Genomic DNA, 27,724 nt, shown 5'->3' with positions numbered 1-27,724 from the left:
CTGCTTTTTTATTTCCATCACTATTTCCCATTACCCTACTTTTCTCATACCCGATAAGGTTCTATCATCAACGGCTTTGATTTTCCAGCTGCACCACCATAGGCCGTCTTTCCAGGGTAAAATGGAGAATACCCAGTCTGGTTTTTCTTACAGTCAGATGTGCTTCCGCGTGCCTACAGAAACACAGTACGTTAAGTGGACAGAAAAACAGGTACACATTCAAAGTGATTAAAAGAAAGACCGTGCAGTACTTACAGCACACATTCCTCCAAAAGCAGATAAACTGAATGCAGGTTTCTTAGAGCTAGCTGCAGAATGCTGCGAGAGGGAATGAGTTCTATCAGCTTCTGTGGTCCAGAGCAGTGATGAAGAAGTATTTTTTAAAACTCCAACATCTGCCAAAGTGACATATATGTTAAATGTAAACGTCTCTAGTACATACAGAACTTCAACAGTAAAGACCACACTAATTCAAGTTCTTCAACACGGAAAAATAAACGTGGCTTCAGCTTCTTTAAACAGCTTCGTGTACAGACTGAAAATCAAGTAACAGCTACAAACTTGAAAACTGTTCACTGAGCTGCAAGTAGTTTTCCGCAATCTTAACAAGTTAATACTGTGCTTCCAGTGCAGAAGATTTTTTTTTCCTTTTGTGCTAAAAGCAAAGAGAACTGCATAAACATCAGTGCATTTGTACAGACAAAGCTTTTTTCTATGTTGGTGAAAGGCTGGAGGCCAGCACAGATCATAATTGCACAGGTTTTACACCTGGAAGATTCCTAGAAGGCTGCTCTAAGAGTTAACGATCTTCTTCCCACATATGTTTTACGACGACACACCAGAAAGTTGTAGTGCACTCAGGTTACACTGCTAAAGCCCAGCAACTCTACTCTCAACCATACACAAGTTCTCTGAAAAACCTGCTGAGGACACTTCACTCCCTGTCTATCTGGGGGACTAGAAAAAGCTGCAAACCTGCTGTTTGCCCTTTCAATGAGAAGACCTAGGTACCAATCTACATCGACACAATGCTTATTTCTTATTTTAAAATGGTGTGCCTTCCTTAAGGAATTTGGCAAAAGACATGAAAGTATTGACAGCTGAAGCCTTCTACCAAGAAAGGTCAAAAAAACAGCCCGCAACGTGTTATGTCAGAGTACTTTCCTTATCTTCTCCTGCTAAAACACAGGAAAACATCTTGTGATTCTATTTGTCACCTACACTTACTCACATTTAACCAGATGTCTTGTCTGTTAGATATTCTGAGTCACTCTTCCTTCTAGACAATCAGCCTAGTTGTCAAGCTACAGCAAGTCAGCCTGATTTCCTACCATCCCAGTTCAAAATTTACATATAACCTAGCTGAAAGTGTGTATTTCAGCATCGACTCTTTGTAACAGCAGGGTATCACAAACCTATTCCAAAGCAGGCTTCTATTCAAAAGGTGATAGGATTATACACTTCTAAAACACTAAAACAAATTTAATTCTTGCATCCAAAGCTGACATTCTCCTATTTTGTTTACTAAGGTGATGTGCAATATTAAAGAACGCAAAGTACTTCACATTAAAAAAAAGTCAACTAAACAGAGAACAGAAAAATCACCTTTGTCAGATGCTCTAGAGGAGAAGCCACCCGTTCTTGACATGTTGTCATTGTCTTGTTGAGAGGTAGAATCTTTGATTTCTTTTATGAAAGAGAGTCCAGGACTGCCAATGCCAAATATTGAAGATGTGGAGGGCTGAGAAGGTGGGACAGAAGAATCCGACATGGTATAATTCAAATGGCTCCGATGAAGAGCGGGCCTTGTTAAGGCAACTGGGTAGCTCAGTGCTGAGCTACTTGTGGATGGTTCTAGACAAGAACAGGGAGATAATTAGCTTTGCTATAGACAAGCTCACAGAAGCCAAAACCTGTTTCCTATCAACAGCCATGCTATTGCCAAGTTCTAAGCGCAGAAATAGAGAAGCCAAATTTAACTTCTTCCTCACCCAGATACGGTTTCATCTAACTGTCTGGCTACAACAACAACACTGCTTGCAGTACTGAGTATTAATGTTGCATTCAGAAGAAGTTAACTGTGAGGTTTCACAACACCAGATTCCGACCCCGTGTTCAAATGCTCTAACACTGACTTGGCCTTTCACCAAGTCAAACACAAATACTCCTCCTCGCACGTACAGCTTGCAAGAAGCTTTACAAAATTTGAGATTACATGCTAAGGCACAGGTAACACTGCAGCTTATATAATGTTGGAACAAAGGTCATTAATCTAAATACACAGCATGAAAATGAACACTTGCAGTACTTTTTTTCCCAAGTTCTACCAGATCAGCTCATCTTAGAGGCAAAACACTACCTCCTACCCGTTAACTACTGGGATTTTGACCCAAGGGAAAAGTACGTTGACCCAAGTAACCAGATGAGCATTTTTCCCTCTTGAAGCAAAGGGGATTCTGCCAACAACAGAAGCAACTGACTTTCCAGTTTACCTATGGTTATCTACGCACACTCAGACAAAACTTCTTTACTTACTAAAAGCTGAGGTCCCCAAAACAGCTAATTTAAGAGAAACTCCAGTAAGAGTATGTGCGGATTTATACAATAAGACTACAGTAGCAGTGAGAGGCATTGGATATAAGACAAATTCATCTTTTATGCAGTAAAGGGGTTACAAACCTCGTTGCCAACGCTCCCAATACCTTTTCAAAGACACCCCTTCCCCCTGCGTAGACCTTAAGGTTATTGAATATTTTAAGGGTAATAATGTCATAAACCACATCCATGCACAAGTTCCCTAGTTCTCCATTAAGTTAACAGGAACTTGACTAAATTGATCAAAGCCCAAAACAAAACCAAACAAAAATGTCAGGACGCGAGATGGAATTTTCCTGTGCCATTCTAGCATCTATTATTTTGTTTTGAAGACTGCAAAGCAAATTCATTTTTAATTGCCTTACGCAATTAGATTTTCATTCCGTTTCTTGTAAAATATGGAAAATGCAACCTAGCACACTTGCAAATGAGTTCTTTCCAGCATTTAGCACCTGGCTAATAGAGTACGTAAAGTTAACTGATGCCTTCCAAGAGCATAAGAGGTATGCTTCGTAATTGTGCGGACAGTTTAAAGCTAAGACAGTTTCACAAACAGTTGTTTCGACTTTCTTGTTTGTTTTTTTGATTCTGTCAAAACCCTCCTTCCAATTGCCTTTTGATATTCGGATTCAAAACTAGAAATCTGTGAATAAATACAGGTGGCCAGAATTCCGAATGATTTTTCACGTACCTTGTCTATTAAGTGTCGCTCGTTCAGGCATGTATCTCCCATCATTTAGGGTACCTCCATCTGCGTAATTATGATGCTGGTTTACTGGAGTCGCCGCCTGGTTTGCAGATTTATTTGCAGCTGCACACTCATTCTCACGCTTATTGAAATACTTCTGCAGCCACGCCGGTACAATACTTTTCACCATTTCTGTCACTCTGCTAATTATTCCCTGCTTGAAAGAAAAAACACTCGTTTAATTACAGAAACACAGTCAACGGCATATGCTGGGATACAACTTTCCACGGACCCTGAAGACAGATATTATATAGCACATACTCAGAAGACGACGACAAGGTTGATCCTTAGCATAGGACCGCTATACTTCTGGTACACCTCAAATTCAGCTGACATGGATTTACGACTACTTACCGGTTTCTGCACTTCCAAGTGACCTTGGCAAAGTTCAAAATTTTGAAACTTCTGCCAAAATTCACCTGCAGGTTGTCAATTCGCAAGGGCATCAGGAAACTCTGTGCCTAAATACCTCCTGACCTACAGACTTGTTCCAGGACTCTTCCTCTTCGCGCTCTCACGTGAAAACCAACTAAACCTGCCTACAGCCACACGACGGGCTGCTCGCCTCCCTGGTGCGAGCAAACACGAAAGCTAACTCAGCAACCCCAACGCAATGACAAGTGGCAGGAGGTGATGAAGTTGAGCAAAAATCTGTTCATCAGTTGCTAACGCACGGGTCTGGCTGGGTCTGCACCAACAGCCCTGCTCGCCTGCTTCTCTGGTGTCAGGCAACACGATTGTCTAGTCTAAACTACTATTTGGGCGTCGAAAACTGGTAATGTTACAGAAGTTACAGTCTAATCATTCTGAAACAAGAACTGTGCTGTATTCAACTCTTAAAACAAATTAGCGTAGAAGCCAAAACAAAAGCCTGAATCATTTAGGTTTTCCATACATGATAATGCAAACTGCGGAAAATAAGACAACCAGACAGCCCTGAATCTGCGGTTAAGAGAGAGGCATGGGAAGAGGAAGAAAGGAAGACCGAAAACACAAAGCCTTTCTCCAGAAAGACATCTTAATTCACGGTTTGACATTTTTCCTAGTGATCTGTAATTTCATCGTGTACTTGCACGAAGACAGAATAAATACCCAAGGACAGTTAAAACCACGCAGGACACCACCAAATAAACACAGCCATCACGGTTAATACCTTAAAACGCACACAGGTACAAAATGCTCTGGATGTTGCTATTCTTCTCCAAAAATCCTACGCCTCAGCTTCCCTACAAAAACCATTAAACGCACGTAATGCCATAGCTGACACACAGTCCGACACGCGGTACCAGCGGAGGCAGCCCCTTCCTCCTCCCCTGCCCCTCATTTCCACGTTCCCCTTTTATTGGGGCCAATATTCCTCTCCGATGAATGGAAGCCTATCAGGAACTCACATGGGTTCAAGTTTGCAAAAACAGACATTAGAATAGGCCTGCAGGATTCTGTTGCTGTGCAAATCCTCCCCGTACAGAAAGCGGCCCGAGACTCAAGACGGAACAAGTCACAGGCACTCAGAAGAGCAAACACCCCGTCACCTTGAATAACCTAAATGAGTAACTACAGAGCCTAGCTAGACGAATAATTAACCAAGATGACATTTTACCATCCAAACCTAAAGCCAGACTGCTTTGACCCTTTCTTGCATATGGCAGCCTGGCTGCTGCTCCCCGCATCAGTGGCATTTGAAGAAAGAACTGAACCCCGAATAATTTCTCCAGCCCTTTCAGAAGCCACAAGTGGGAAGTACTGACAGCCTGCTCCATCCGACCCGTGCATGGCGTAAGACAAGAAGCTTTGTCAATGACAAAGCAAGGAAAAGTAAAATATGCTGAAACATACCTCCAATTTCCTCCTGCACAGCAAAAAGGTTGATTAAATGACCGCAAAAGAACAAGGCAGGCGCTGCGAATGAGCCAGAGCCTGCCATCTAACATCGATATTGCCAAAAAAAGAAACAAACGCTCCCCCCAGAAGTAAAACACACCCTGCACACGTGCCCACTCACGACAAGGTTCAAGAAATTGAGGACTTCCCAATGGTGTCTCCCACCTGCCCGTCACAGCTACAGACCCAGAAATAAAGCACCACATCCCAGGTTCCCTACTGCCATCATTAATCCCTCTAGGGTTTAACACCCAACAGGCTGCTGCACAAGCCCCCTGCTTTCAGAGGAGGGAGCTGCTCTGGGGGCTCCCCATTGCCACAGGACAGGCAGTTTCACCCCAGCCGCATGGAGCAGCGCTTCAGCCGGTGACTGTGCTCCCGTCCTTCAGCAGACTCAGCATTAGCCCACTGATTTCAGCAGCCTGAGAGCTGCCGTCAGTCTCAACAGTTGCCTGCTCGTCTGAAACGCACTCGCACGCTATTCTCGTCCTAAAATAGCAGCAGGAAAGGAGAACAACACAGCACACGAAAAAATACCCCCTGAAAAGGCCCAATAGCTTACTAATAGGGATTTACAGCAGCTCCTCAAATGCTGCGCATCCCAAGAGCCCGCAGCCCTGCTACATACCTCTCTGTCAAGGTCTACACACACCAAGCAACAGTAGCTACAGTTACCAGAGGCAAGCTGCCTTCAGAGGCATCCCGAAACAAAAGATACAGAGGGGGAAATACCAGTAAACAAACAGGTGTCCTAGTTTACTACTTTGAAACACCATTTCTTTAAACGGTTTATATAAAGGGAAAAAATAATGTTACAGTTTAACTTCCGAACTTAAAAGCGGGCTATTTCTTGGCAAAAAATACTTAAGGAATAGGACAGTTCTCCCAGCTTGCCAGGGGTCTCTCACACAGCAATGGGGGCAAAAGTATTGGCAGGAAGACTTGGCAACGATGCCTTACTGGAAACCGTCTATTTTTGTAACAGAGCTGATGTCAGTATGAGAGACTTAAGTAAATCCCACTCTCTGACAAAGGACGGACTAAAACAATTATCCAGAAAGGCAACACACTAACACAAATTCTTCAGAGATGCAAAAAGCACAACCCGATAAAAGAGCTAATTCATTAGATGCACACCTCTATCAGCATCAACTTTTTACCTCCAGCTGAACTCTGATTCTTGTATTTTCATTCTCTCCTCCAATTTCAGGAGTCTCAGGTCTTCAAGCATACGAATCAGTAAATCCTCAAAAAGAAAGCCTGCACCTGAGGGTGAAGTTCAGCGAGCGGCAGCGGATCGGAGGAAGCGCTTCCCACCACCAAAAAGGGCTTCCAGGCTCTCTCCATCCCCCACGGTTACCTTGTGCCAGCTCTGGCGCACAGCAGGCTGCCCTCCCTGCTGGCTGCATTCGTTAAGCTGGCAAAACGCACGGGTTTCCCTGCTGGACTAATGAATTCAGCTGGCGTGGTGCAACGCAAACGGCCCAGGAGGGAGAGCAAGATCAAGCAGCCAGCACACGAGAAGGAAGAAACGAGACCTCTCCCTCCTTTTGATTGAGTGTGCGCACACCATGCGGGTTGTATCAAACCGACCCAGACAAACATTCACCTGTGGGCTGTGATGTATTCTGGGGGCAGCCCCGGGTCCAGCTCACCGTGTGCTTACACAGGCGCTGGTGCCAACCCCGACGTGATCCCCTCTCTTGTGCAGCAGCGCGGGCTCAGGCTGCCTGCGGACTAACCAAGCTCTTGCTGTCTAGGGAGTGGGTTCGGTTTGGATGCAGGACAGCAGAGTTTTTCAGTTAGAAGAAAAAGACAATAAAGCTTACGACTTAATATGAACAGTATGTTACAGGAATGTCATTAATTCCGCGACAGTGGAAAAACCAACCACTTCATTGAAAGCAACTGGACTAGTTCAAATTTCTTTCTAAAAATCGTGAAGAAGGGATTATGCTTCCCCATGCCAAAGCGAGCCTCCTTTTCCTTACCGTAGCTAGCTTGAGAAGGAACCTCCCAGGGAAATTCTGCTGCTGCTTTACATTTCAGCGCTGCTTGATGATTTCTCCCATGAAGACACAGCCCACTGTTACCATTTCCACCCGAGTGCAAAAGGCCAGTAGATGCTCTGACAGCTAAATCAGTGTCTAACTCGCTAGGTTAAATCCTTGTGGCGCTGAACGGCCTTAGCTCAAGCTTGGTCCACACCTTCAGCCGACAACATTTCAAAAGAGGGTGCAAAGCACAAGACACCTTCCTTCTTGGTAAAAAGCACTACTTTAGGCTGTCGCTAATCCTCAGCAGAGATCAGTGGTGGTGCTGTAGATCTGAGCGCACGTTTTGTGCTACACTTTGAGATAGACACCTATCAGCACCAAAACCAAACGTTTAAGACCCAGGAGCAGTCTTAGGCGAGTGTGTTCTTAAACCCAAGAAGGGACGCATAAGTACGGTTACTATTCTTTACTGAAAGACTGCTTCACATATGCAGCGTGTCTGCAGCTAAGTTTCAAAGCCAGTCTGTAGAACCGCACTAACAAAATGCAGTTCAGATTTGGTTTTCCCTTACCACACGGTCTAAACCAATTATTCTGACTCAACAAGCACAACGACAACTAAAACAATACCTGGTATGAGGATAACAGACTCTGGCATAACCCAGGAGACAAGAAGTTTAAAGTTTTCAGAATTAAGATGATCAAGAAATACACTGCCCATAGCACCAGATGGTCTTTACAGGGCCATTAGCAGTTACCAGATTTAGCAAGATGGATGGTAACATACTTTTATATTTAGGATTTAAGTCGACAATGTGATGCCTAAACTGCCTATCTTACTTCCAGGTATTCTCCATTAAGTAAAACACAATTCATTGCAGCAGTTCACCACCAACAAACATATTTGCCAAAAGAAACGGCAAACTCCCTATTCCCCCCACTTATTCTAAGTCAATCTGTGCATACGAAGGCACACCACATGCTACAGATCCGCTACCTCCAACAACACGCTTGACTCCCAGCAATGAATTAAACAATATTTTCGGTGCCACTTTGCCTAAAAGCACTCGCAAGCTACAGCTCGCAGGCGGGAGGACACGTTCTGCAGGTCAAACACAAGCAGGGGCAGGCCAAGTCCCACAACAGCTTCTAAAAGATGGTTAAATGCCACTCGAGGGCAGCTCACTGCTTGATGCTCATCGTCCCCGTGCCCAACGCTTTCTAGTGCAGAAGAGACGTTACAGGTAACCTGAAACACATCTCACAAACTGAAGTACTTCCTGACACAAAATGTAAGTCCTGGCACTTCGCAGTAGCACTCCAGAGTAAATCACCATTTTGTAACACGAGAAATGGAATTACATTTTTTAAATAACCGTGGGGTATATAAAAGATGTCAGAGTACTCTTACGCTCCTTCTGAACGACCTTTCCTATCCATGCTGATCTACAAACAGAGCTGACAACAGCTTATGCGGGTTTGCAAAACGCTATTATGTCAAGCCTGTCGTACATTCAGTACTTTTTCTTATAAACTATCTCAAACATGCAAGCTAAAACCAAGTAACCAAAGAGTCACCTTCAGCTATTTTCTACGCTCCCATTAGGTTTCAGCAAAACTAAACCTTTCCTACTTTCAAAGCATCACACACAGACGTTGCCTAGCGTGTAACTTACACCACACAATGCAACCGCATCAGCAGACCCTGCAATTAACTAGGGCACGAGAGTTTTTTTAAAGCGTGTTACATTTGCCCCTGCTGCATGCACTCCCTAACAAGATGGAAGAGAAGCTAAAATGCTGAGTCTCAGACACAGCTGCGTTAGCTGCAGCAGCAGCTAGGGTTACATTTGTTGACATTCAGGGCTAACCTTCTGAAGCTGCAAAGGTGATGCAGGCTCACCTCAGCTGCAGGGCCGTAACCTCCAGTCACCGGAGGCAGCAACATCCTTCCGGCCACGTGCTTTCACCACAGCTCAGCTGACAGAACCAAGAGCAACTCACAAACGTAAATACTAAATACTCTAAATACTTTTCTCTTATGGGTAACCAAGAATTGCTGTTGCACAGAGATTTTTTTTAGTGACCCTAGGCTATGACATCTGCAAATCTCTATATAATCCACAGCTTTGTAAGGTAAGTTTAATAACAAATACTAAACAATTGCAGAGTTGGAATTATCCTGCATCTGGCACAGTTGAACAGCTTGCATCTTTGGCTGCTCTTGGAGATCACCAGACCTGCACCTCTAACAGAGGAAGGAGCCCTGAGACCCAATTGCTTCAGGAAAAGGTTGATTCAAAACACAGCTATAGCTTAACAGCAAAGTCAGCGAGCTTGCAGGACACACTCGCACAACCCCTTCCAACAGCAGAGCTGTGGAGACACCCATAAACAACCTTGGCAAGGACAATGAACATTTTCTGCTGGCACAGGTCTTTGCAAAGCCAGCACATGTGGTAAAACCATAGCTGTAGGACCTTAGCGCATGCTGCTCGTACACGAGCAGGCACTTTTTTTGCAGCAAAGGTAAAGCTTATTATGAATTTATGCTTACTTTAAAAAACAGCTGGCGATCGCAACCAAGCCAAACACACACAATGACACGGTAAGTAAATGCAAAGTGCAGTTATAAGTTACAGAACCTCAAAGGAAACTGCCCCCCAGAACGTCAGTGTTACTGCCCTAACAAAACCACTTTAGTGCTGTGCTAATTCCTAGACAGTGAGCAGAATAAATACTTAAAATCTCTGCTTGTCAAAAGAGGGGAAGGTATCTGTAACCTCGCCCACAACAACACAGAAAAGCAAATAGAGTTGAGAGGCTCTTTTCATTAATAAGTATTTTTGTAAAGCAACCTAGAATACCACAATGACAAATACTGTATCAGCAAGTTGCAAAACGACTTACGCTTCAGGCAAAGTCAAACACGCCAGTTCATACTCACCTTGGCTCAATTTTAAGATGACCCAACCGACTTGGCTTGAAAGGGTTCAGAGAGTACTCACCCAGTCCCTAACAGAGCTGAAGGAGTACTAGCCTTCCTCCAGACGTGGTGACAAACAGCTGTGAAGAACGCTAGCTTCAAGTGGCTAGCAAAATTACTATCTCTTTGCCTTATAGAAGTGTATTTAAATCCTACCTTCACTAAAAAGGTAGGTAAGACCTGGAGGGCCTAGGCATAAGGAGAAAGCAGGTCAAGGCTTTTAAGAAGCACTGTAAAAAAAATACAGAATGTAGTAGCACAAAGGAACTGTGCAAGGGAAAATAATAAACGTGCCCAAATGTAGGGCCGTTGGTCACGAAACTGAAGAGCTGAATTATTTAACAGATAAAAAGTAATAAAAGTTTTGCCTAATTGCTAAAAAACCTCTTAATTAGAAAAATATTACAGACGCTAATTCTTGAGCTTCAGACACGTATTTTATGCTACAAAAAGCACAGAGGAGTTTTTGTTATGTTCTCTTAGCAGCATGTACCACGAGAGGTACATTGGGGAACATCTCCCAGCTTCTATCGTGACTGCATAAATACGACTACCCAACGTTTCCTAGTTGTACGATAGCTACACAATAAATATTGGATTGACGAAACAGAACATCAAAAAGATGGCAAAAAAATTCTGCAGTTTTGCAGTTCAACGAGAGTAAAATGGAAAATTGTACCACATTAACAAAAGAGACGACTTGCTCACAAGTGGTCTGGAAATAGCAAGCTCAGAGAAAAGTCTCTTAGCTGGGATCTCGAGGGCAACCTTGCCATTTACAAAAACTAAAAAGCTGTTTTTCGGCAAGCAAAAAGAGATGTTGCACTCTCTCCTCGCAGTCTTCTCAATCAGCAGCTCAGCTCCTCCACAGCAGGGGAGCAAGAACCAGCGCTAATTACCGGCTGGAGGAATAAATAACGCAGAGGAAGTGATGTGCCGCCAGCAGATGAAATGAAGGCAACGTGCGGTGTCCCAGCTCACACAGGCCTTTATTTCATCCGCTTTAAAATCTTCTGTCCTGAGACAACGCTCACTGCTATTGTTTTTCCCCAACACTGTCATGACAGCAACAAAAATAGGAATAAAACGGTATAGCAGTCACATTCTGCAGTTTGTGGTACCGCTGACAGGACTGCCAGCCTAAATGGGAGAAAACCGTCAGTATCCCAGTTTAGAAAGTTCTTCCCCACCAGGATACGTTTTTTGCTTTGGGTGGCAGTAAAAAGCCAAGCTGTATCTTTCAACACCTGTTCTGCCAATACAATTTGATATTGATGCGACAGAGACAAAACCTCTGCAGTCAGTTACCAGCCCCTTCATTTAAAAGAATCTTTACACACAGTTTAAGCAACTCTTAACAGCTACAAATACTTAGCTCCAAGTGCTAACTTATTCCTACACCAGAAGGAGCAGGGAGATGCATATAAATATTAACACAATCACCTCAGCAGATTTCAAGATGTAATTCCGTCGATAAGAATTAAACCCATAAAGTCACACTTGCATAGCTAGCTCCCTATGGATGTTGTTTAATACATTTCAGAGTTTTATAAATTAGTATTTCCCTGCTTCAGGTTAACATGAACTAATTTACATTACTCAATAGGATATTCTAGGAACTCTTCAGCATGAGTTTCAAGATTTCCTCCCAAAATAAACCCGGCAGCTTGCAAGACTCCTTCTGCCCACTGCCTGCAGTCGCTGCACGCCAAGAAAATCCCAGGCATAAATCAAACAATCATTTACAACTGGCCCACCTTCAAGACAGAAGCAGGTGAGAATGTAATGACTTAGGCATTGCTGCATAGAGTTTAAATTCCTCATCCTGCAACTGCTCTGCAGTCTCACATGGCTCTGTAAAACTCGCCCATCAGACAGAGGTGCTATCTGATCGGGACATTCAACGAGTGGCTTTCTGGTAACACCAGAAGCATAAGACCAATTAAAAGCATGTAGCAACTTATGCTGGTTTCTTCAAGGAAAATGTTTGGATTGTTCTCTTGTATACCAGCGGAGCACATCTACGTTACGAGTGTGCACTGGCATATGCACGTGTAAGAAAAATAAAAAAGCCAGCAGAAGCTTCAATCTACAAATCTGACAGCCAATATGAAAAAGCTCTGATGTGAAGCTTAACACGAACGGTTAAAGAAACATTTCAGGTAGAACTAATTATTGATTTCTCATGCCTGAATCTGCCTGCACGAGTTTAAAAGCCCGAGAGAGTCAAACTTCTCTGACATTTTCATTTGAATGATTAATAATCAAATAAAAAAAATAACCCCCAAAGTTAAGCTAGCCTCTTCTCCTCCTGTAGGGAAGCTGCTTAATAAGTGAACAATGCGAACACTCATCCCAATCATGCATCCACGCGAGTAACGCCTACCTAAATGGCTGGGGCAACCCAGCACTTCGGAGCACTTCTGGCCACATCCTGCAGATGAAAGCCCGGCGTTGGACACAGCAGCTCCCTCGCCCTCACGTGCTCGGCTCTCAGGGCACAGATGCAATTTTAACCCAGGTGCCCAGGCTCCTTACACCATACAGAAGCAGGATGGATATTTCAGCATGAAATGGCTGAGGAAATGGGTAGCACGCCAAGCCCAGCATTATCTCAAGTCAGTGCAATCAGCACAGAGCCATTAAGAAAGCTGTCCACAGGAAGGACTCCTAAATTCTACTCCCAGACTGCCTAACCCAGAAATGCAGAAAGCTTTTTGTTTCTGAGGATTCCCAGCCCAGAAACCTTCGGGGTGGGTGAGCCTATACTACCTGTACCTAGCAGCGCTGTTACTTGTTGTCAGTTTAATAACACAGCTGCTGATGGTGCCCTTTTTATAAGGCAGGATGGTAGCCCTGAAGGGAAAATACCACAGCTTAGTTCCTTCACTGGTGGGGCAATCTGTATCCATATCTCCATCTCCTAGGACACTACACAAGCTGCAAGTCACGAGTGCTCTCTTCCAGACAGCGTCTGTTCACCTCTCCTATTTCACCCGGTTTAAAAAAAGGCACTAGATTTAAAAACAAACAAAAACATAACGAAGCGGGGCTCTAAAGTTTAGTCATTAGGCACACGGGCAGAAAAGGCAGGAAATGATAGGCTTTGGATGCTTGCTGTAAGCAACATCTAACATTAAACGAGCACAAAGTTCTGAAACCAAAGGCCAGAACCTGCACGTCTCCTTTCTTGGAGGGCAACATTTTCTTATCCATCCTCTTTCTGGCTCAGTGAATCATGCGTTCTTTTTCTGGATAGTAACACGGCCTCAGCCAGGAGAACTGAAGATAACACACAGCTTGACGACTGGGATACTTGCCTGGGACGTGGAAGATGTAGGTTGATCGCTCCAGGCAAAACAGGAAGCTGAAGTAGGGTCTACCACATTCTGAACAAACGCTTTAACTAATAGTTTTTAAAAAGCAGCAGCACCTCCTCTTGCAAGAGCCTCCTAAAGCTGTTGCTGTATTTTGGAGGAGACTGACTCTGCAGCTCACATCGGGTACGATCAGAGAATTCCCACCCGACCAAAACCCCAGGACCTACAGTTAAATAATATTCAGCAAGCTGACAATCATGAGCTAGGCATCCTGCTGATCATCCCTCCTGCAGTTAGGGGGGAAAAAAAAAAAGAGAGGGGGTAAAAGGCTGGGTAAAGCGATAAGGGGGATAGTGAGGGGCCGAGGGGGTAACTAGGGGGGTAACTAGGCAGTTGCGGGGGGTTGCTGGGGGGGGTAACTAAGGGCAGTAACTAAGTGGTTGAGGGGGTAACTAGGGGGGTACGGGGGTGGCTGGAGCGTGATTAAGGGAATAAAGGGGGAAAGTAAGGCGCTGAAGGGGTAACTAAGGGGGTAAGGAGGTGGCTAGAGCCATTGAGCCTGCTCAATGGCTAGGCAATTGAGCCTGCTCTGAAACCCCCAGGAAAACATCATGCAAAACTAAAGAGGTATTATTATAATGTACTATGATGCAATAAAACTGACACACTTAGCTACTGACTTCAGCAATCTCAGTCACAGCAATTAATTTAAGAGTCACTTACCTTTTCTTGTACACATCTGGATAAATAGTGTAATCCTCTTTCCCTTCTCATTTTGCCGCCTCCACTACTCATTCCTGAGGACAGACCATTGGATGCGGCAGTACCGAAGTTGTAGCTGGTCACATTTCTCGTAGTTTCACATTTCACACCGCTCACATTTCTGTAGCTGGTCACACAACAGTACAGAAGTTGGGAGAAAAAAAAACGAGAAAAAAAAATTAATCAGACAATTTTTTTCCAAGACATTATAGCTGTTATTAGTCCTAGAATCGAGACCTACTAATCAGAAAAAACGAAAGCTGTCTCACAAGTTGCTAAATGCTGGTAAATACTTGATGTTCTAAATCGGAAAATCTTTATTAACAGCAGCAATGAAAAGGACATACATAAGCGCACCATTCATACGGGAACAACGACTAAGCCAGAAGACCTGAAACAGAAGAGCTGATTTAGATTGCTATTTTCCAACGCTTCCTTTAAACAGGACTGGTTCTCTGATTCTGCGATGAACATGCATCTTTGCAAGGATATAAAAGAACAACTCACGAAAATATAGAAAGAGTGCTCATATGCATACACACACGGGACACGCTGCCAACAGCTATGATAGAACAGAGAGGCCGTAGACTTGTGTGGCAAGGTAATACAGCATAAGCTTCAGAAGCAGCTCTGGCTTTCATGTGGCCATCAGCAGCAACAGCAGAGGTGTTTGGGTGTGCCAACATTCCAGTCTTTTCAGACATGAATAGAGATCCCTTTTGGAAGGCACACAAAGGCATTTTTCTGTTACTTAGAAAAGCCTAGACCAAAACCAGAAAGATTTCCTCATCTCAGTGGAAACAGGGAAAAAAATATCCCAAACCAGAAGTGAAATAGGGAATAGCACTAATAAAAGCACTATGGCAAGAAAATTAAGTCTGCCTGGAAAAACTGTGACATCAAAGCTTATCTTGCAGCCAATCAGGAAGTACAGAAGTGCATTAGATCACACTGGAAGACACCAGCTCAAACTTCCAGAAGACTGAGGAGAAGAACTGGTCTAAACTTGTCAAATACTTGACAACAGCCTGCTTAGCACTCTGACTGCATAGAGGAAGACAGATCCCTAAGGCATATGCTCAGACTTTTCTCTAATCCAAACTGTCAATCAATTAGAGCACTGAAAAAGAGTCTTACATCAGAATAGGTCTTTATTCGGACAAGTATCGTTTGCCCATAATAGCCCATATTCCTCTTTCTGTTAACACCTGTCAGCTTCAAGGGGGCAAAGACAATTGTCAGCCTTCAAGCAAGTCTGATCTACAATTGGACTCAGGCTTAAAAAAAAAAAAATAAATATATATATATATATATATATATATATGTATACACACACACACACACACACATAGCATTGGTGGGCCAGAGATTTACTGAATATTCCAACTCAGCTGTCCAAAGGGACTCTTGCCAGCAGATCATTGTGGTGCTCCTGCTCCAGAACATGGCACCCAACAGAGACCAGCACCACAAAAAACACTACCACCACTACCTACTCTACAAACAAAAGGTAGGGCACTGCAATGAACTTTGTGAACAAAATCAAAAGCAGTATGAGTTTTCTGGATCTCCTTCCTACATGGAGAAGTAGAAAGGAGTTCTAACAAAGATAATTCAGAACAGTTTGAAAAAACATAAAACCCAGCTGTTTGCACCTGTACCAGAACCTTAAAGCCAGTTGCTTCCACCCCTAAAAAGGCGGTGATTGTGAAGTCGAACTTTTAGATGCCAAGACAAAAACGTTGAGTTCTTTCTGCAAGCCAAAGAATGCCCACGGTCACATAAGAATTGCTTGGCAGATAAGCAGAGTCAGCAAAATTCCCCGCTACTGTTCTTGGAAAAGAGCAACCCCCTAAAAAGGTAGGGTGCAAAATGTCCTAACTCAAGCGTTATTACCCCAAACACCATTTGCCCAGAAGGGAAAGCCATCAATATTATCTGGAGGATAACTCATCCTAACCCTAACCAACTAACTCATTAATTAACATCCTAAACCAAGAAAGCAGTATAACACAAAGCAGTCTCCTCAAGAAGAAATTCAGTTAATTCTTTTGGATTTACTTTTTTATTTTAGAGATGAGTTAGCATTTGGCCTCAAATGATTCTAAACAACACAGGGTCTTCATGTGAACTCAGAGCAAACAATTAACTTCATCATGAAAGGAGCACTAAAAATAAATAAATACTAATAAATCTTCTTCCAGGTTTTTGCTTAAAAAATAAAGAAAAAAACCTGTGACTCACTTCGCCTACTTTACCTTCTAAAGAATACTTCAGAAAGAATCATTCCATGAGGACAGAGCTTTCAAACTCCCAGCAATTAACTAGCTAAAACTAATAGCTTTTCCCCTAGGGAACATTAAGAGGGACAAGTTGTTTTGTTATAAATAAACTGACATACAAACTATGAAATAGCTGTCACAACAAAATTTGTAACACTAAAGATTTAGTTAAACTACAAAACGATCCCTATTTCCTAGAGAAGGAAAAAATTAGGCCTCCAAAAGCACAGAGCCTTTCCGTGGATACAGCATTATAGCATGCCTTGTTTCCCATCTTCACATCCTACTCAGAAGATAAACTTGGCATAAAAAGTGGTGGTGTATCAGTCATGTATCAGTCATTTTATTATTGTTCATCTTCATTCTTTTCATAAAAGCAACAATTTTCTCAAAGTTACACTGGTCTTCAAACACAATCTGGACTTCGCTGTTCCCTCAAAATACAAAATTTTCCTTGCATTTCCCATTCCTTTTACTGACAACTGTCACCACCTTTCCAAAAAGGCAAGCATGCAGACTGTACTGAAAAGGAGATTTCTTTCTTCCTTCAAGTAAGTTTTAAATGAATAAATGTCATACCTTCCACATTGTTCTGCTTGCTGTCTCACAGGCGAAGTCTTCTCTCTCATCCACTGCAAGTTAAATTTATTTCAAGATTTAGCTGAATAGATACAGAATACACAAAGTGCCCAAAACCACTTATGTGTTGTTTTTGTTTATTTATTTATTTATTTATTTATTTATTTTTAATTTTATAGCACTGAATATGCCTCACCTACTTAACCTTGTTCCCTAATTCAGCATTGTGGGTACAGTTCAGTTAAACTTTGGGGCTAAAGTGAGCATCACTGCTTCACTCAGCACTGAGGACAAACTGATAGAACACTAAATCAAATTTGTCAAATTCTCTACCAAAGAAAGTAATTATTTTAAACAACATGACAAAAATTGTGTACATGTGGGGCCGAGTTTACCAGCCCCGTAAAAGGGACATACTTTTCTGTTTTCTATCATTTATCAACAAACAAGCAAAAAACAAACAAACAAACAAAAAAAAAAAACAACAAAAAAAAGTAAATTAGATATCCCAGGAACTTCGAACTTCAAAGCTGTTAACTACACTGTCTAGTGCCCAGGCACCTTCACCTCTTAGTGATAAGAGACGGAGGGTTTGGTGGGCTGTAATTCTGATCACAAGCACACAAAACAGATCTATTTCAGTACTTCTACAAACTGACTTATTGACAAAAGTTGTAGGGGGAAGGATGAGAAAAACAGCCGGTAGGGATCAGAATCAGAGGTATAACCTCATGTTAAAATCGCCTCCATCGCTTTCGTGTCTCCCCAACTGCGTCACAGAGAGACAATTCACATTAAAGCACAGAGCCTTCTGCAGAGCGGGCATCACATTGAAAACAAACTGAAATCAATTGACAAATGCTCTAAGCAAGCTATTTACCCAAAGTTCATCCTGTTCTGTTACGGGCATTTGCACGGTTCATATGGCTACAAAGTTATCAGCTACAATAAATAATATTAATCAATATAATATTATAATAAATAACATAATAAACGCACATGTATAGCGTCTATCAGTTTGCCTATTTATCAAATCATTACAATTTTTTCCCCGATAAGTTGCTGTTAATTTGATCTGCGTTGGATGTGCAGCATCCGTTCTCTGTGCAGAATCCCCCAGATATCCCCAAGCACCTCTTTGCTCTGGCACACTGCTTCAATAAACCTACTGGAAAACACCCAGAGATAACAGGCAATAGCAAAGTTGGAAAACCATCTCCGCTGATTATTAATTCACCTGTAAGGTTTATCAGTTACCTACGCAGCGTCGGCACACGCGAGATACGACACTTTCAACATTAACGTGTTGCTGAAGCCCGAGGTTTCAATGTTTGCTCTGTAAGCGTGGGGAATGTTTTATTGCCCTTCCAGGCCAGCTTTAGATGGACTAGACTGATTGTCAATATACGGTGTAAGGGACTTGGCACTTCTGCGAGTGATAAAAACCTAACTGAGCAGCTATCCATGCATAGTGCTCCCTCGGCTTTGCATACGATACTCAGTTACGTTGCTGATTTCATAGCGGAGAGGTTTTGGCTGAACGAACACGTGCAGAGGGCGTCTGCAGAGCACCTCTCTGGGCGCCTGACATTTCTTCGCAATGAGCTGCTGGCAGGGATCTCAGCGTGTCCCCCCTCCAGCACGGGGATTTTCACACCCTGAATTTACAGAATTTGCATTCACCGTCAACCCACCGGACCCTCCCGCACGAAGGAGAAGTAAAGCCTGGCAGGTAACGTGCAGAGAATTTACGAGGGGGCGAGGCGGGGTGCAGGGAGTGGGGAAAGCCCTGGAGGTCCTGAGGGCAGTGGGCTGGGGATGAAAGGGAGGGTGAGGAGGGGGGTAAAAGGCTGGGTAAAGCGATAAGGGGGATAGTGAGGGGCCGAGGGGGTAACTAGGGGGGTAACTAGGCAGTTGCGGGGGGTTGCTGGGGGGGGGAACTAAGGGCAGTAACTAAGTGGTTGAGGGGGTAACTAGGGGGGTACGGGGGTGGCTGGAGCGTGATTAAGGGAATAAAGGGGGAAAGTAAGGCGCTGAAGGGGTAACTAAGGGGGTAAGGAGGTGGCTAGGGGGTGATTAAGGGAATGAAGAGGAAGTTGTGGGGGTCGGTAAGGGGCTGAAGGGGTAACTAAAGGGAGTTATTAAGGGGTTGAGGGGGTAACTAGGGGGGTACGGGGGTGGCTAGAGAGTGATTAAGGGAATAAAGGGGGAAAGTAAGGCGCTAAGGAGGTAGGCAGGGGGTGATTAAGGGGATCAGTAAGGGGCCGAGGGGATAACTGAGGGGGGTTAGTAAGGGGTTGAGGGGGTAACTAGGCAGTTGAGGGAGTAGCTAAGGGGATAAGGAGGTGGGTAGGGGGTGATTAAGGGAATAAAGAGGAAGTTGAGGGGGTCAGGAAGGGGCTGAAGGCGTAACTAAGGGGGGCTATTAAAGGGTTGGGGGGGTAACTGGGGGGGTAACTGGGGGGGTAACTGGACAGTTGAGGGGGTAACTAAGGGGATAAGGAGGTGGGTACAGGGCAATTAAAGGGATAAAGGGGCGGGTGAGGGGGTCAGGAAGGGGCTGAGCGATAAGTACACGGGCAACCGAGGCGCTGTGGGGCAGGGCCCGCTGCGTGGGGGCCGCTCCTCACCTGCCTAAACCGGGGGTAGGGGGCCCTCGCGGCGCCCCAACGGTGGCGCCGCCTCTTCATCTTGCTGCCAGCCGCAGCAACTTCTCCTCCTCCTCCTCCTCCTCCTCCTCCAAGCGCTCCGGCTCCGGCTCCGGCTCCGGCTCCGGCTCCCGCTCCGGCGCGGCCGCACCGCCACCGCCGCCGCCTCCGCCGCACCCGCCGCCGGCCGAGCCCTCCGCGGCCGTTCCGCCGCCGGCCGTTGGGCCGCCCGAGGCCATGCCGCCGCGCCCCTCGCTCTGTGCCGTCACACGCCCCCCGCCCGGTCCCGGTCCCGGTCCCGGTCCCGGTCCCGGTCCCGGTCCCGGTCCCGTCCCGTCCCTCGCCCTCCCCGCTCCGCCGCTCGCCTCACGCGGCCAATTGGGGCAGGCGATGGCGGCTCCCGTCAGCGCGGTGCGCGCCGCGCGTCACCCGCCCGCGACGGCTCCGGCCCCGGCCTCGGCCTCGCGAGAGGGGAGGGAGGGGAGGGAGGGGAGGAGGAGGCGGGGCCGCGCGGGAAAGCGCGAAGTGAGGGGACGGGGGGGGGAGGGGAGCGGGGCTGCCTCACCTCAGGGATGGCGGCCTCGGGGAGCGGCCGCCAGAAGAAAAGCCGGCCCGGACAGCACGAGAACGGGGCTAAAAGACGGCCGCGGAGCCTCCCCGCCCCGTGGTGCCGAAGGCTGGGGTGCAGCAGCACCGCGCCGGGGGTGGGACAGCGCCACAACCCCACAGTGCTCGTCAAAAAAGCCCCCCACCGATAACCAGTAACCCCCACACCGATAACCCGCAACCACACCAGTAACAAAAAAACCCCCACACCAGGAGCCCCCACACTGTTAACCCAAGCACACGCAGTGTTTGAGGCTGGCTTCGTGGCCGCCTTGCTCCAGGAAGCTGAATTCTACCATGTGGCACGGGAAACATAGGCGCTGTGACGGATTTTCACCACAGAAAATAAATGAAAGTGGTAACGGGGTACACATTGTGCCCTTAATAACACGCATCGGGCAGTGAAATCACTGATTTCCACACCAACGTGCTCAGGGAATCACTCTCAGCCCCCTCCTGCATTGGACATGGAACAGCTGGGCCAACAAAAAACACTTCCCTCCCTCACCTACACCAAACCTATTAAGGCAACCCTATTAAGATAACGTGATTTTTCTCCTCCAGATCAGTGTCAAAGGCAGCTACGCTATGTTTGCTCATAAGTTCAAATGCTGCTTTATTTATTTATTTTAATTCCATTTTTCTTATTTAGAAGGATTTCCATAGGGTGACGGGCCTTTAATGACACTCATGACTCAGAAATATTTCCTGATGCACTCAAACGGTGTCTATTAACGTGAGTCACTGAAGTTAATTGGTTAATTGAAGTTAATTGGACCCTCATTACAAGTCACATGTTAGGGACCAGCCTCTCAAAGGCCAAAAAACAGCACTGATACTTCACATTGTTTCTGCTGGGCCAACACATCTGTAGCACTACCTTTTCAGTTGACAACACAACGAGTGTTTCCACAAAGTACTCGATGCAACCTAACTACTGTGTTTGGTGATGCAAAGCAAGCCATGTCAAAGCAGGCACGCACCTGGAAGCTGCCTTGCTGCTCACATTGAAGAAAATAGATTAAAAAAAAAATCGCACTACAATTGAAGTGGCATCAAACCTTGTAAGGCTCCGAAGCTTCAGCACTGCCATCCAAATTCAAGGAGGCTGCATCTATTACCCTGAATCTGCCCCAGCTCAATCCCCTGAAACAATTCCAAATACACATACAAGCAACCCTTTTCCCACCCAGATTTTCTTTGCTTCATCTATTCCACCTCTAACTCCTGTCTCATTAATCTGCCCCTCTAAAGACTCACTGGCTCACACAAGGAAGCAACCCACCAAGCCCCTGATTCCCCGCCACATTGCTTCCATGCTTTGGGAAGATCTAACTGCAACGGCTCAAACTGTGATGCCACCTCACCCACCTCACCCCCTCCGCCTACGTGAGGTTCCTTGCCTTCTGTCTCTTCCTACATGTACACCGGCACTAGAACCACGAAGAACATGTTTCCTGTAACACTCCAAAAGCCTTTTCTGTTTCACGATGTCGTCATTTCAATTCAGGACTGAAAATACTCCTAGCAAAAACCCAACAGCTAATAGCAAACAGAAGCTGTTTCTGCTGATCAGCTAGAAGTAACCTGTAAGTACTGAGGAGTCACAAAGGAGAATTTGTATTACTTTCAAGAACAGCACCCAGCTTACGACTGCTACTTTCCCTAACTACACTAAGCCATAAGAATTTGATTCTTACCTGCCATCACAGTAATTATGGTTTATATTGCCCCCAAAACACACAGGGCAGTAACAAAGCTGTGTCGGCTAGGTTTAACAGCTTCCACAGCTATTAAGTACAGTAATTTCTGCTTCCTTTTTTTTCTTGGAAGAATATTCTTTTGTTTCCAGCCTCAGTTAATTATTATATACACTGTTAATTAGCAACTATTTCTCAATACTCATAGGGTTATGGAGTCCCTATGACTGGAAAATACTCTACACCCTTCGAGATGAGAACAGCATATAAAGGCAGCAACTTGCAAGACTGCTCTAGCTTCAAGCAAAGCTTTCCTCATTGCTCTCGTCTCCTTTGACTTGAATACTGTCATCCTTCTACCAAAGCTTTATAAACTTCATTACCATGAATGAAGGAAGACCAGAGAAATTAGAGAGTAGCAGAGGATATAACTTAAGGAGCTGTTACTAGGATTATTTTTTTTATTGTTCCTGGTGTTATTTTTCCTTCTTTAAGCCAGCAAGCTGTTTTCTCCAAGATTTTTTTTGTTAGGTTAAGAATATGTATTATATTGCAGCAACTTCTTTGCTGTAAGTCAGCCGAGAAGTCTACCAGTAAGAAGGTCAAGGGAAAGCTGAATGCTGATGCAGAGTGCCAACAGACTTCATCCTCATTCCATGGGATGTTTGTAGCTACGGCAGTTCAAGTCTACGCTTCCATATGCTTAAAATACCAGATTTAGAAGCCAATTTCAGCTGACCTAGCAGATATCAGCAGTACAGTTAGAGCCAGCAGCCTGCAGGAAGGAGCAGACAGGTGCTCCACAGCAAGGCCTGTAAGTGTCTCCCATACACACTTCCAATCTAAGCAAGCACATGAAGGGCTTGGCTTGTCACTTACCTAAGTGACCAGGAAAACAAGTGAAAACGAGATTTCGCTTGTGTCCTAACACCCATATAAAAATAAAGGCAGATGAAATACCCTTACTACCTTGTTAAGTTTCACAAGCCAGAAGAGAACGTGCTGCACACAGGTACAAGTAAATCCCTTGCTGGCAGGTTTTCAGAAACAAATTTTTATTTACACAGGCAAGTCTATCTTTAGACCCCATTTAACTCTTTACATTTCTAGAATATTTACATGATTTCATGATGCTCCAAGAAGAGAGTGATGAACAAAAAGATTACAGAAACTGTCAAAAGCATAGCAAAAAAAAACCAACCTATCATTGTGCTTTAAAACTTATGAGCTAGAATAACGTAGAAGAAGTGTAGTTTTAGCACCTTGGTCATAACGGTCATGCTATATAAGACACTTAAATAGCAGAGGGGATTTCAGAAGTGACCGTATCCAGAGGTTGCCAGTGACAATTCATGAGTGAATCGTAGAGTTCTTCGCTTGTCTCCATAAACTGTCTGTTCATTTCATCGACATCCAAGTAGAGCTGTGGATCTGAAAATAAAAGCCTGGTAAGTACAAGTATCGGATCTGAGCATGCACACAAAAAGCACTCATGTGAAATGGCTGATAAGATGTATTTTAAGCTATATGTAATAAGCTATTAGACCTACTTATTTTAGTGAGATATTTAGTCCTCTAAAATGTTAAACCTCACAACTCCAACTTTTGGGAATCCTACGGGCTAGGACTGCATTATCTTTATCTTGAAAGACGAATAAAGATGACGTTTAAGGATAATCGGCCATGAGACCTTCCCAAGAGCCATTTAATTCACTTCTACTCTAATAGATGTTACACAAGATAGTTTCTCAACACTGACACAAAATGCCTCCACATGAAAAACTCTGCAAACCTTCCAGGACACAATTATGTTTTGTACCAAATTTGTAAGAGCAAGCCGAATCCTCCTTTTGGAATCTGCAACATAAGCTTTTACCTCGGGGTGGAGAACAAAGCTTTTGCGTATTATTGAGTTTCTAATATAGAATCTGCTTAGTGGAATCAATATGAAGAGCAAATATGTACTCAAAAATGTACTTACTTGGTACTTTGTGTCTACTCTGTTGCAAATTTTGCTGGAATCAGGAGTTGAAGTCTTTGCTGGTTTAGAATACCGGACCCGACGCATTGAATAAAGGTTTAACCTTGGTTTCACAAGTCTCTTTACAGGTGGATGCGGGGACTCATTCTGGGAGTCCAGCTTTGAAAGGGAAACAGCAATCAATTTATCCTGACGTCTACCCAAAATAATTCCAATATTTACTGATGAAAACAAATTACAGAACTATAAAGCTCCCATCGGTCTTGGCACTCTGTGAATACAATTTGAGAATTCCAGAAAGCATTCAACCTATAGAGGGAAATCACCAGAAAACCAGTAACAAAATCCATAAAGCTATATTTAAGTAGCCAAAGTCTGACTGAATTCCATTTCAAAATGTGGCAGTTAGCTTTGTAGACAAAATAATTCAGGCTACCATAATTAAAATAACTCGGGTGCCTATATGTTCCCACCTTTTCCTCTGCCCACACTGATTTTTTTTTAATAGCTTAATTCATTAATTTAACATTCAAAGCGTTAAGCAACTAATTACACAGGCTTCTGGGCTTCACATTCCCTACATTTTCCCCCTTCAAAGTCACACAAACAATAGAACACATTCAAAATAAAGTTGTCAATCTTACAATAATCTCATTCATTAAACTATGATCCAATGCTTTAGATGTGCATTTAGATGCACATCAAGTAGTGGGTTTGACTTCATTTTTCAACACATTTTCACAGACCAGAGTTACTTTTTAACACAGACCACCGCATGTTCTGCAGAACTGACTTAACTGAACTGTCAAACAGAAAACAAACCCTGAAGCCTAAAAGATTTACCAATGGCTCCACCTGCAGTCTTAAGGATCAGAAGATACAGTCTTAGCAAGTATGCTATTGTTCAAATCAATACCAACAGAAAATGGTTTACATTGCAGCTTTAGTTTCACAGTATCTCCCAACTCTTAGTAACAGAATTCACACCACCTATGAAGTGTACAAAAATATATCTTTCTAAAAATTATTACATTCATTTTGAAACCTTGAATAAAATACGTTTTATGGAAGCTCACAAATCTCCTTCGAGTGAACGATGGGTCACTGCTGGTTTAAAGGTAAAAAAGAAAAATATTAATACCCCCAGTTAGGCATTTAATACACCAAGAGCTATTCTGCCTGGTACAGTTCCTTGAAATAAGAAAAATACCACATCACTGCGACCCGCTGCAGAAGTTTAGCCTGAGTGCACAAGTGTTCTGTCAACCCCACGTTCACTTCAGCAGGAAAACACACAACCATCTCCTTCGCAAATAATTGCTTCACATCAAGGGCTACCCTTCTCCTGCCAAGCATTATGAATTCCAGTATTATGAAGAGACAATCTATCTCCTCCTACCCAGTGACAGCTGCGTGCAACATTCATTTAGTGGCTGACAACTTCAGGCTTTCTGTTGCAAATCTGGCAGATCTTTCTTAACGCCTTATCACAGGTGTATTTCTATAATAGAACTGAGAGTTCACACCAGATTTGTTTTTAGTTATTTGGATAATATTTATGATAGACTTCACTTCTCAATGCCTTTGTCATTTGGCATATGGTGAAAAGATGGCACAGGAAAGCTGACATGTTTGCAAACTCTCAAGTGATTGTAAACTTAATTACACATCCAATCAAGGAATTAGCACAGAAACTTCTTGAGACATTGTCCCTTTTCTCATTAGAACAGAAGATGAAGAGTGTGCACATCCTGTTCTTTCCTTCAGTCACCTCATCTTAAAGCGGTCCTTTCAGGGTTTTGCAATTTAATAAACCCAATGACACCCCTAATTAAAGTCACCAAAAAAAGATGACTGGTTTTCATTTTTTAAACAAAATGAAAGGAAATCATGCTTCACCACAGCACTATCACCAATTCTGTGCTACCTCCAAATAGGAATTCAGGAGCATAAGATTTATAGTGTCAGAAATTAACGATTTTCCTTGGTTTTACCTTGAATGGTGATAAAAAGCAGAAAAATAGTTTGCTGTGCCTAAATGAATACCCAAGTCCGTACAAAGTCTATATGACCAGTCAAGCAGTATTTTTCTGTTTGTGATCATTTCTTCAAGAGAAAAAATTTCCTCAACAGGAATTTAATATGCAGCTTCACCCCAAACTGGGGGACAAGATAAAACTACTTCGTGTGGTCTAGAGTCGTTGCTCTCAACTTACAAAGATAACAAATCTTAACGTGAGTAATCTTTACAGCCCTTCATCTCTTGTAGATAGATGCCAATATTAACTTGATTAGATGCGTATGCTGTCATTGAGGTTTGAGAAAATTTTTCTAATAGTGATAAAGCATTAGAAAAGTTATCTACCTCATCTTAAGACATTATTGGTTCTTACCTTTCTTCGTTTGGGCTGAAGGTCAGGAATATTCAGTTCATCTATGTCTGGAGGCTAAGGGAAAAAATAAAGCCTAAATGTTAGAGGGCTTTTCTTTTTTCCTGAGAGAGGGTTCCCTGCAACAAAAATATGGGGGTTCATGGTCAACTTACAGAACTCAGCGGCAAAAGAGGTGGCATTTTTTTAGCATCCTGTTGAAAAAATAGTGCAATAAATTAAACTTGACACAACATAAGGAAGAACAGTTTTATCTTTCTCCTTTGATGGCACATTTACTAAGTTTTAGAAACACGTGAAGCAAAAGGGATTAAAAGAAGTGCTATTTACCATCAAAGGGCTTGACAGCTTCTCCAGTGCCTCCAAGATGCACCGTGCTGCGGTACTTAAGGTAGCGTGGGACTGCACTTTTTCTTGCCTAACTCTCCTTTTCATTTGTACCTGGAAAATTAGCATTTTAAGTGTTACAATGGTCAATTCCGAGTTAAGGAGGCATGTATATTATGTTCCAAGGCTACACTGATGATATAACCAATATATTCTGATGACAGAGAAAAATGCAGTCACTGGGAGTTCAAGCCGTAAAGAAGAGTACATGCTGAGTACAACGAAGTTTACCTTGGGCCTCAGTGCATCTTGCACGTGCTTGTTGCGCGAGTAATAAAAGAAATCCAGACTTGTAAAAGGTCAAGACGGATGATGCTAGGACTGCTAAGGCCTCCAAAGCAGTAATCAGGGAAACAGAACTCAAGGAAAGGCTTGTGGTACAGAAAGTGCTTTCGCTAACAACACAGACCTCAGAGTTTCACGATGGTGTAGGTGTACCATCTTAAAATCAGTGTATACAATCATAACCAGGAACTAGTTTTACTTCTCTCTTGCTTCCTCCCTTCCCCCAAGATTAAAGTTGGCTGCAAATCTTTGTTTTAAAAGATAAAGATCCGATTTCAACTGTAACAGATCTAAATATTACACTGAAAAAGCGAACTGTATATTTGCACCACCCAACTTCAAATATCATGCAAAAACTTCCCTTGGTGTGACTTTTTTCTTCCCATGTTAAACCCCTCTGTGTTTATCACACGATATGAAGACAGGAAGCAGACCATGCAGCATATAAAAACACAAGTGAGACTCACAGAACGGTTACGGTTGGAAGTGACCTCTGGAGATCACCTGCTCTACCCCCTGCTCAAGCGGGGCCACCCCAAGCAGGTTGCCCAGGACCATGTCAAGTCAGCTCTTGAAG

General features: G+C 43.7%; 1 protein-coding gene across 1 annotated transcript in view; it reads right to left on the bottom strand.

Moving 5' to 3' along the window:
* The window catches only part of LOC137851190 (uncharacterized), a 158,475-nt gene that overhangs the window by 20,997 nt on the left and 109,754 nt on the right, over positions 1 to 27,724 (bottom strand). The window contains exons 21-31 of the mRNA XM_068672101.1: positions 26,806 to 26,916; positions 26,631 to 26,669; positions 26,479 to 26,532; positions 24,086 to 24,244; positions 17,151 to 17,203; positions 14,651 to 14,680; positions 14,251 to 14,407; positions 3,287 to 3,500; positions 1,606 to 1,854; positions 256 to 395; positions 51 to 173 (exon numbers count right to left, since the gene is read on the bottom strand). Of these exons, the coding sequence (XP_068528202.1) occupies positions 51 to 173; positions 256 to 395; positions 1,606 to 1,854; positions 3,287 to 3,500; positions 14,251 to 14,407; positions 14,651 to 14,680; positions 17,151 to 17,203; positions 24,086 to 24,244; positions 26,479 to 26,532; positions 26,631 to 26,669; positions 26,806 to 26,916 (1,329 nt within the window). The remainder of the gene's footprint in view (positions 1 to 50; positions 174 to 255; positions 396 to 1,605; positions 1,855 to 3,286; positions 3,501 to 14,250; positions 14,408 to 14,650; positions 14,681 to 17,150; positions 17,204 to 24,085; positions 24,245 to 26,478; positions 26,533 to 26,630; positions 26,670 to 26,805; positions 26,917 to 27,724) is intronic.

The sequence above is a fragment of the Anas acuta genome, chromosome 2, assembly GCF_963932015.1.
Source record: "Anas acuta chromosome 2, bAnaAcu1.1, whole genome shotgun sequence".
In the NCBI taxonomy this organism is placed as follows: Eukaryota; Metazoa; Chordata; class Aves; order Anseriformes; family Anatidae; genus Anas; species Anas acuta.
This window is presented reverse-complemented; position numbering and strand designations above follow the sequence as displayed.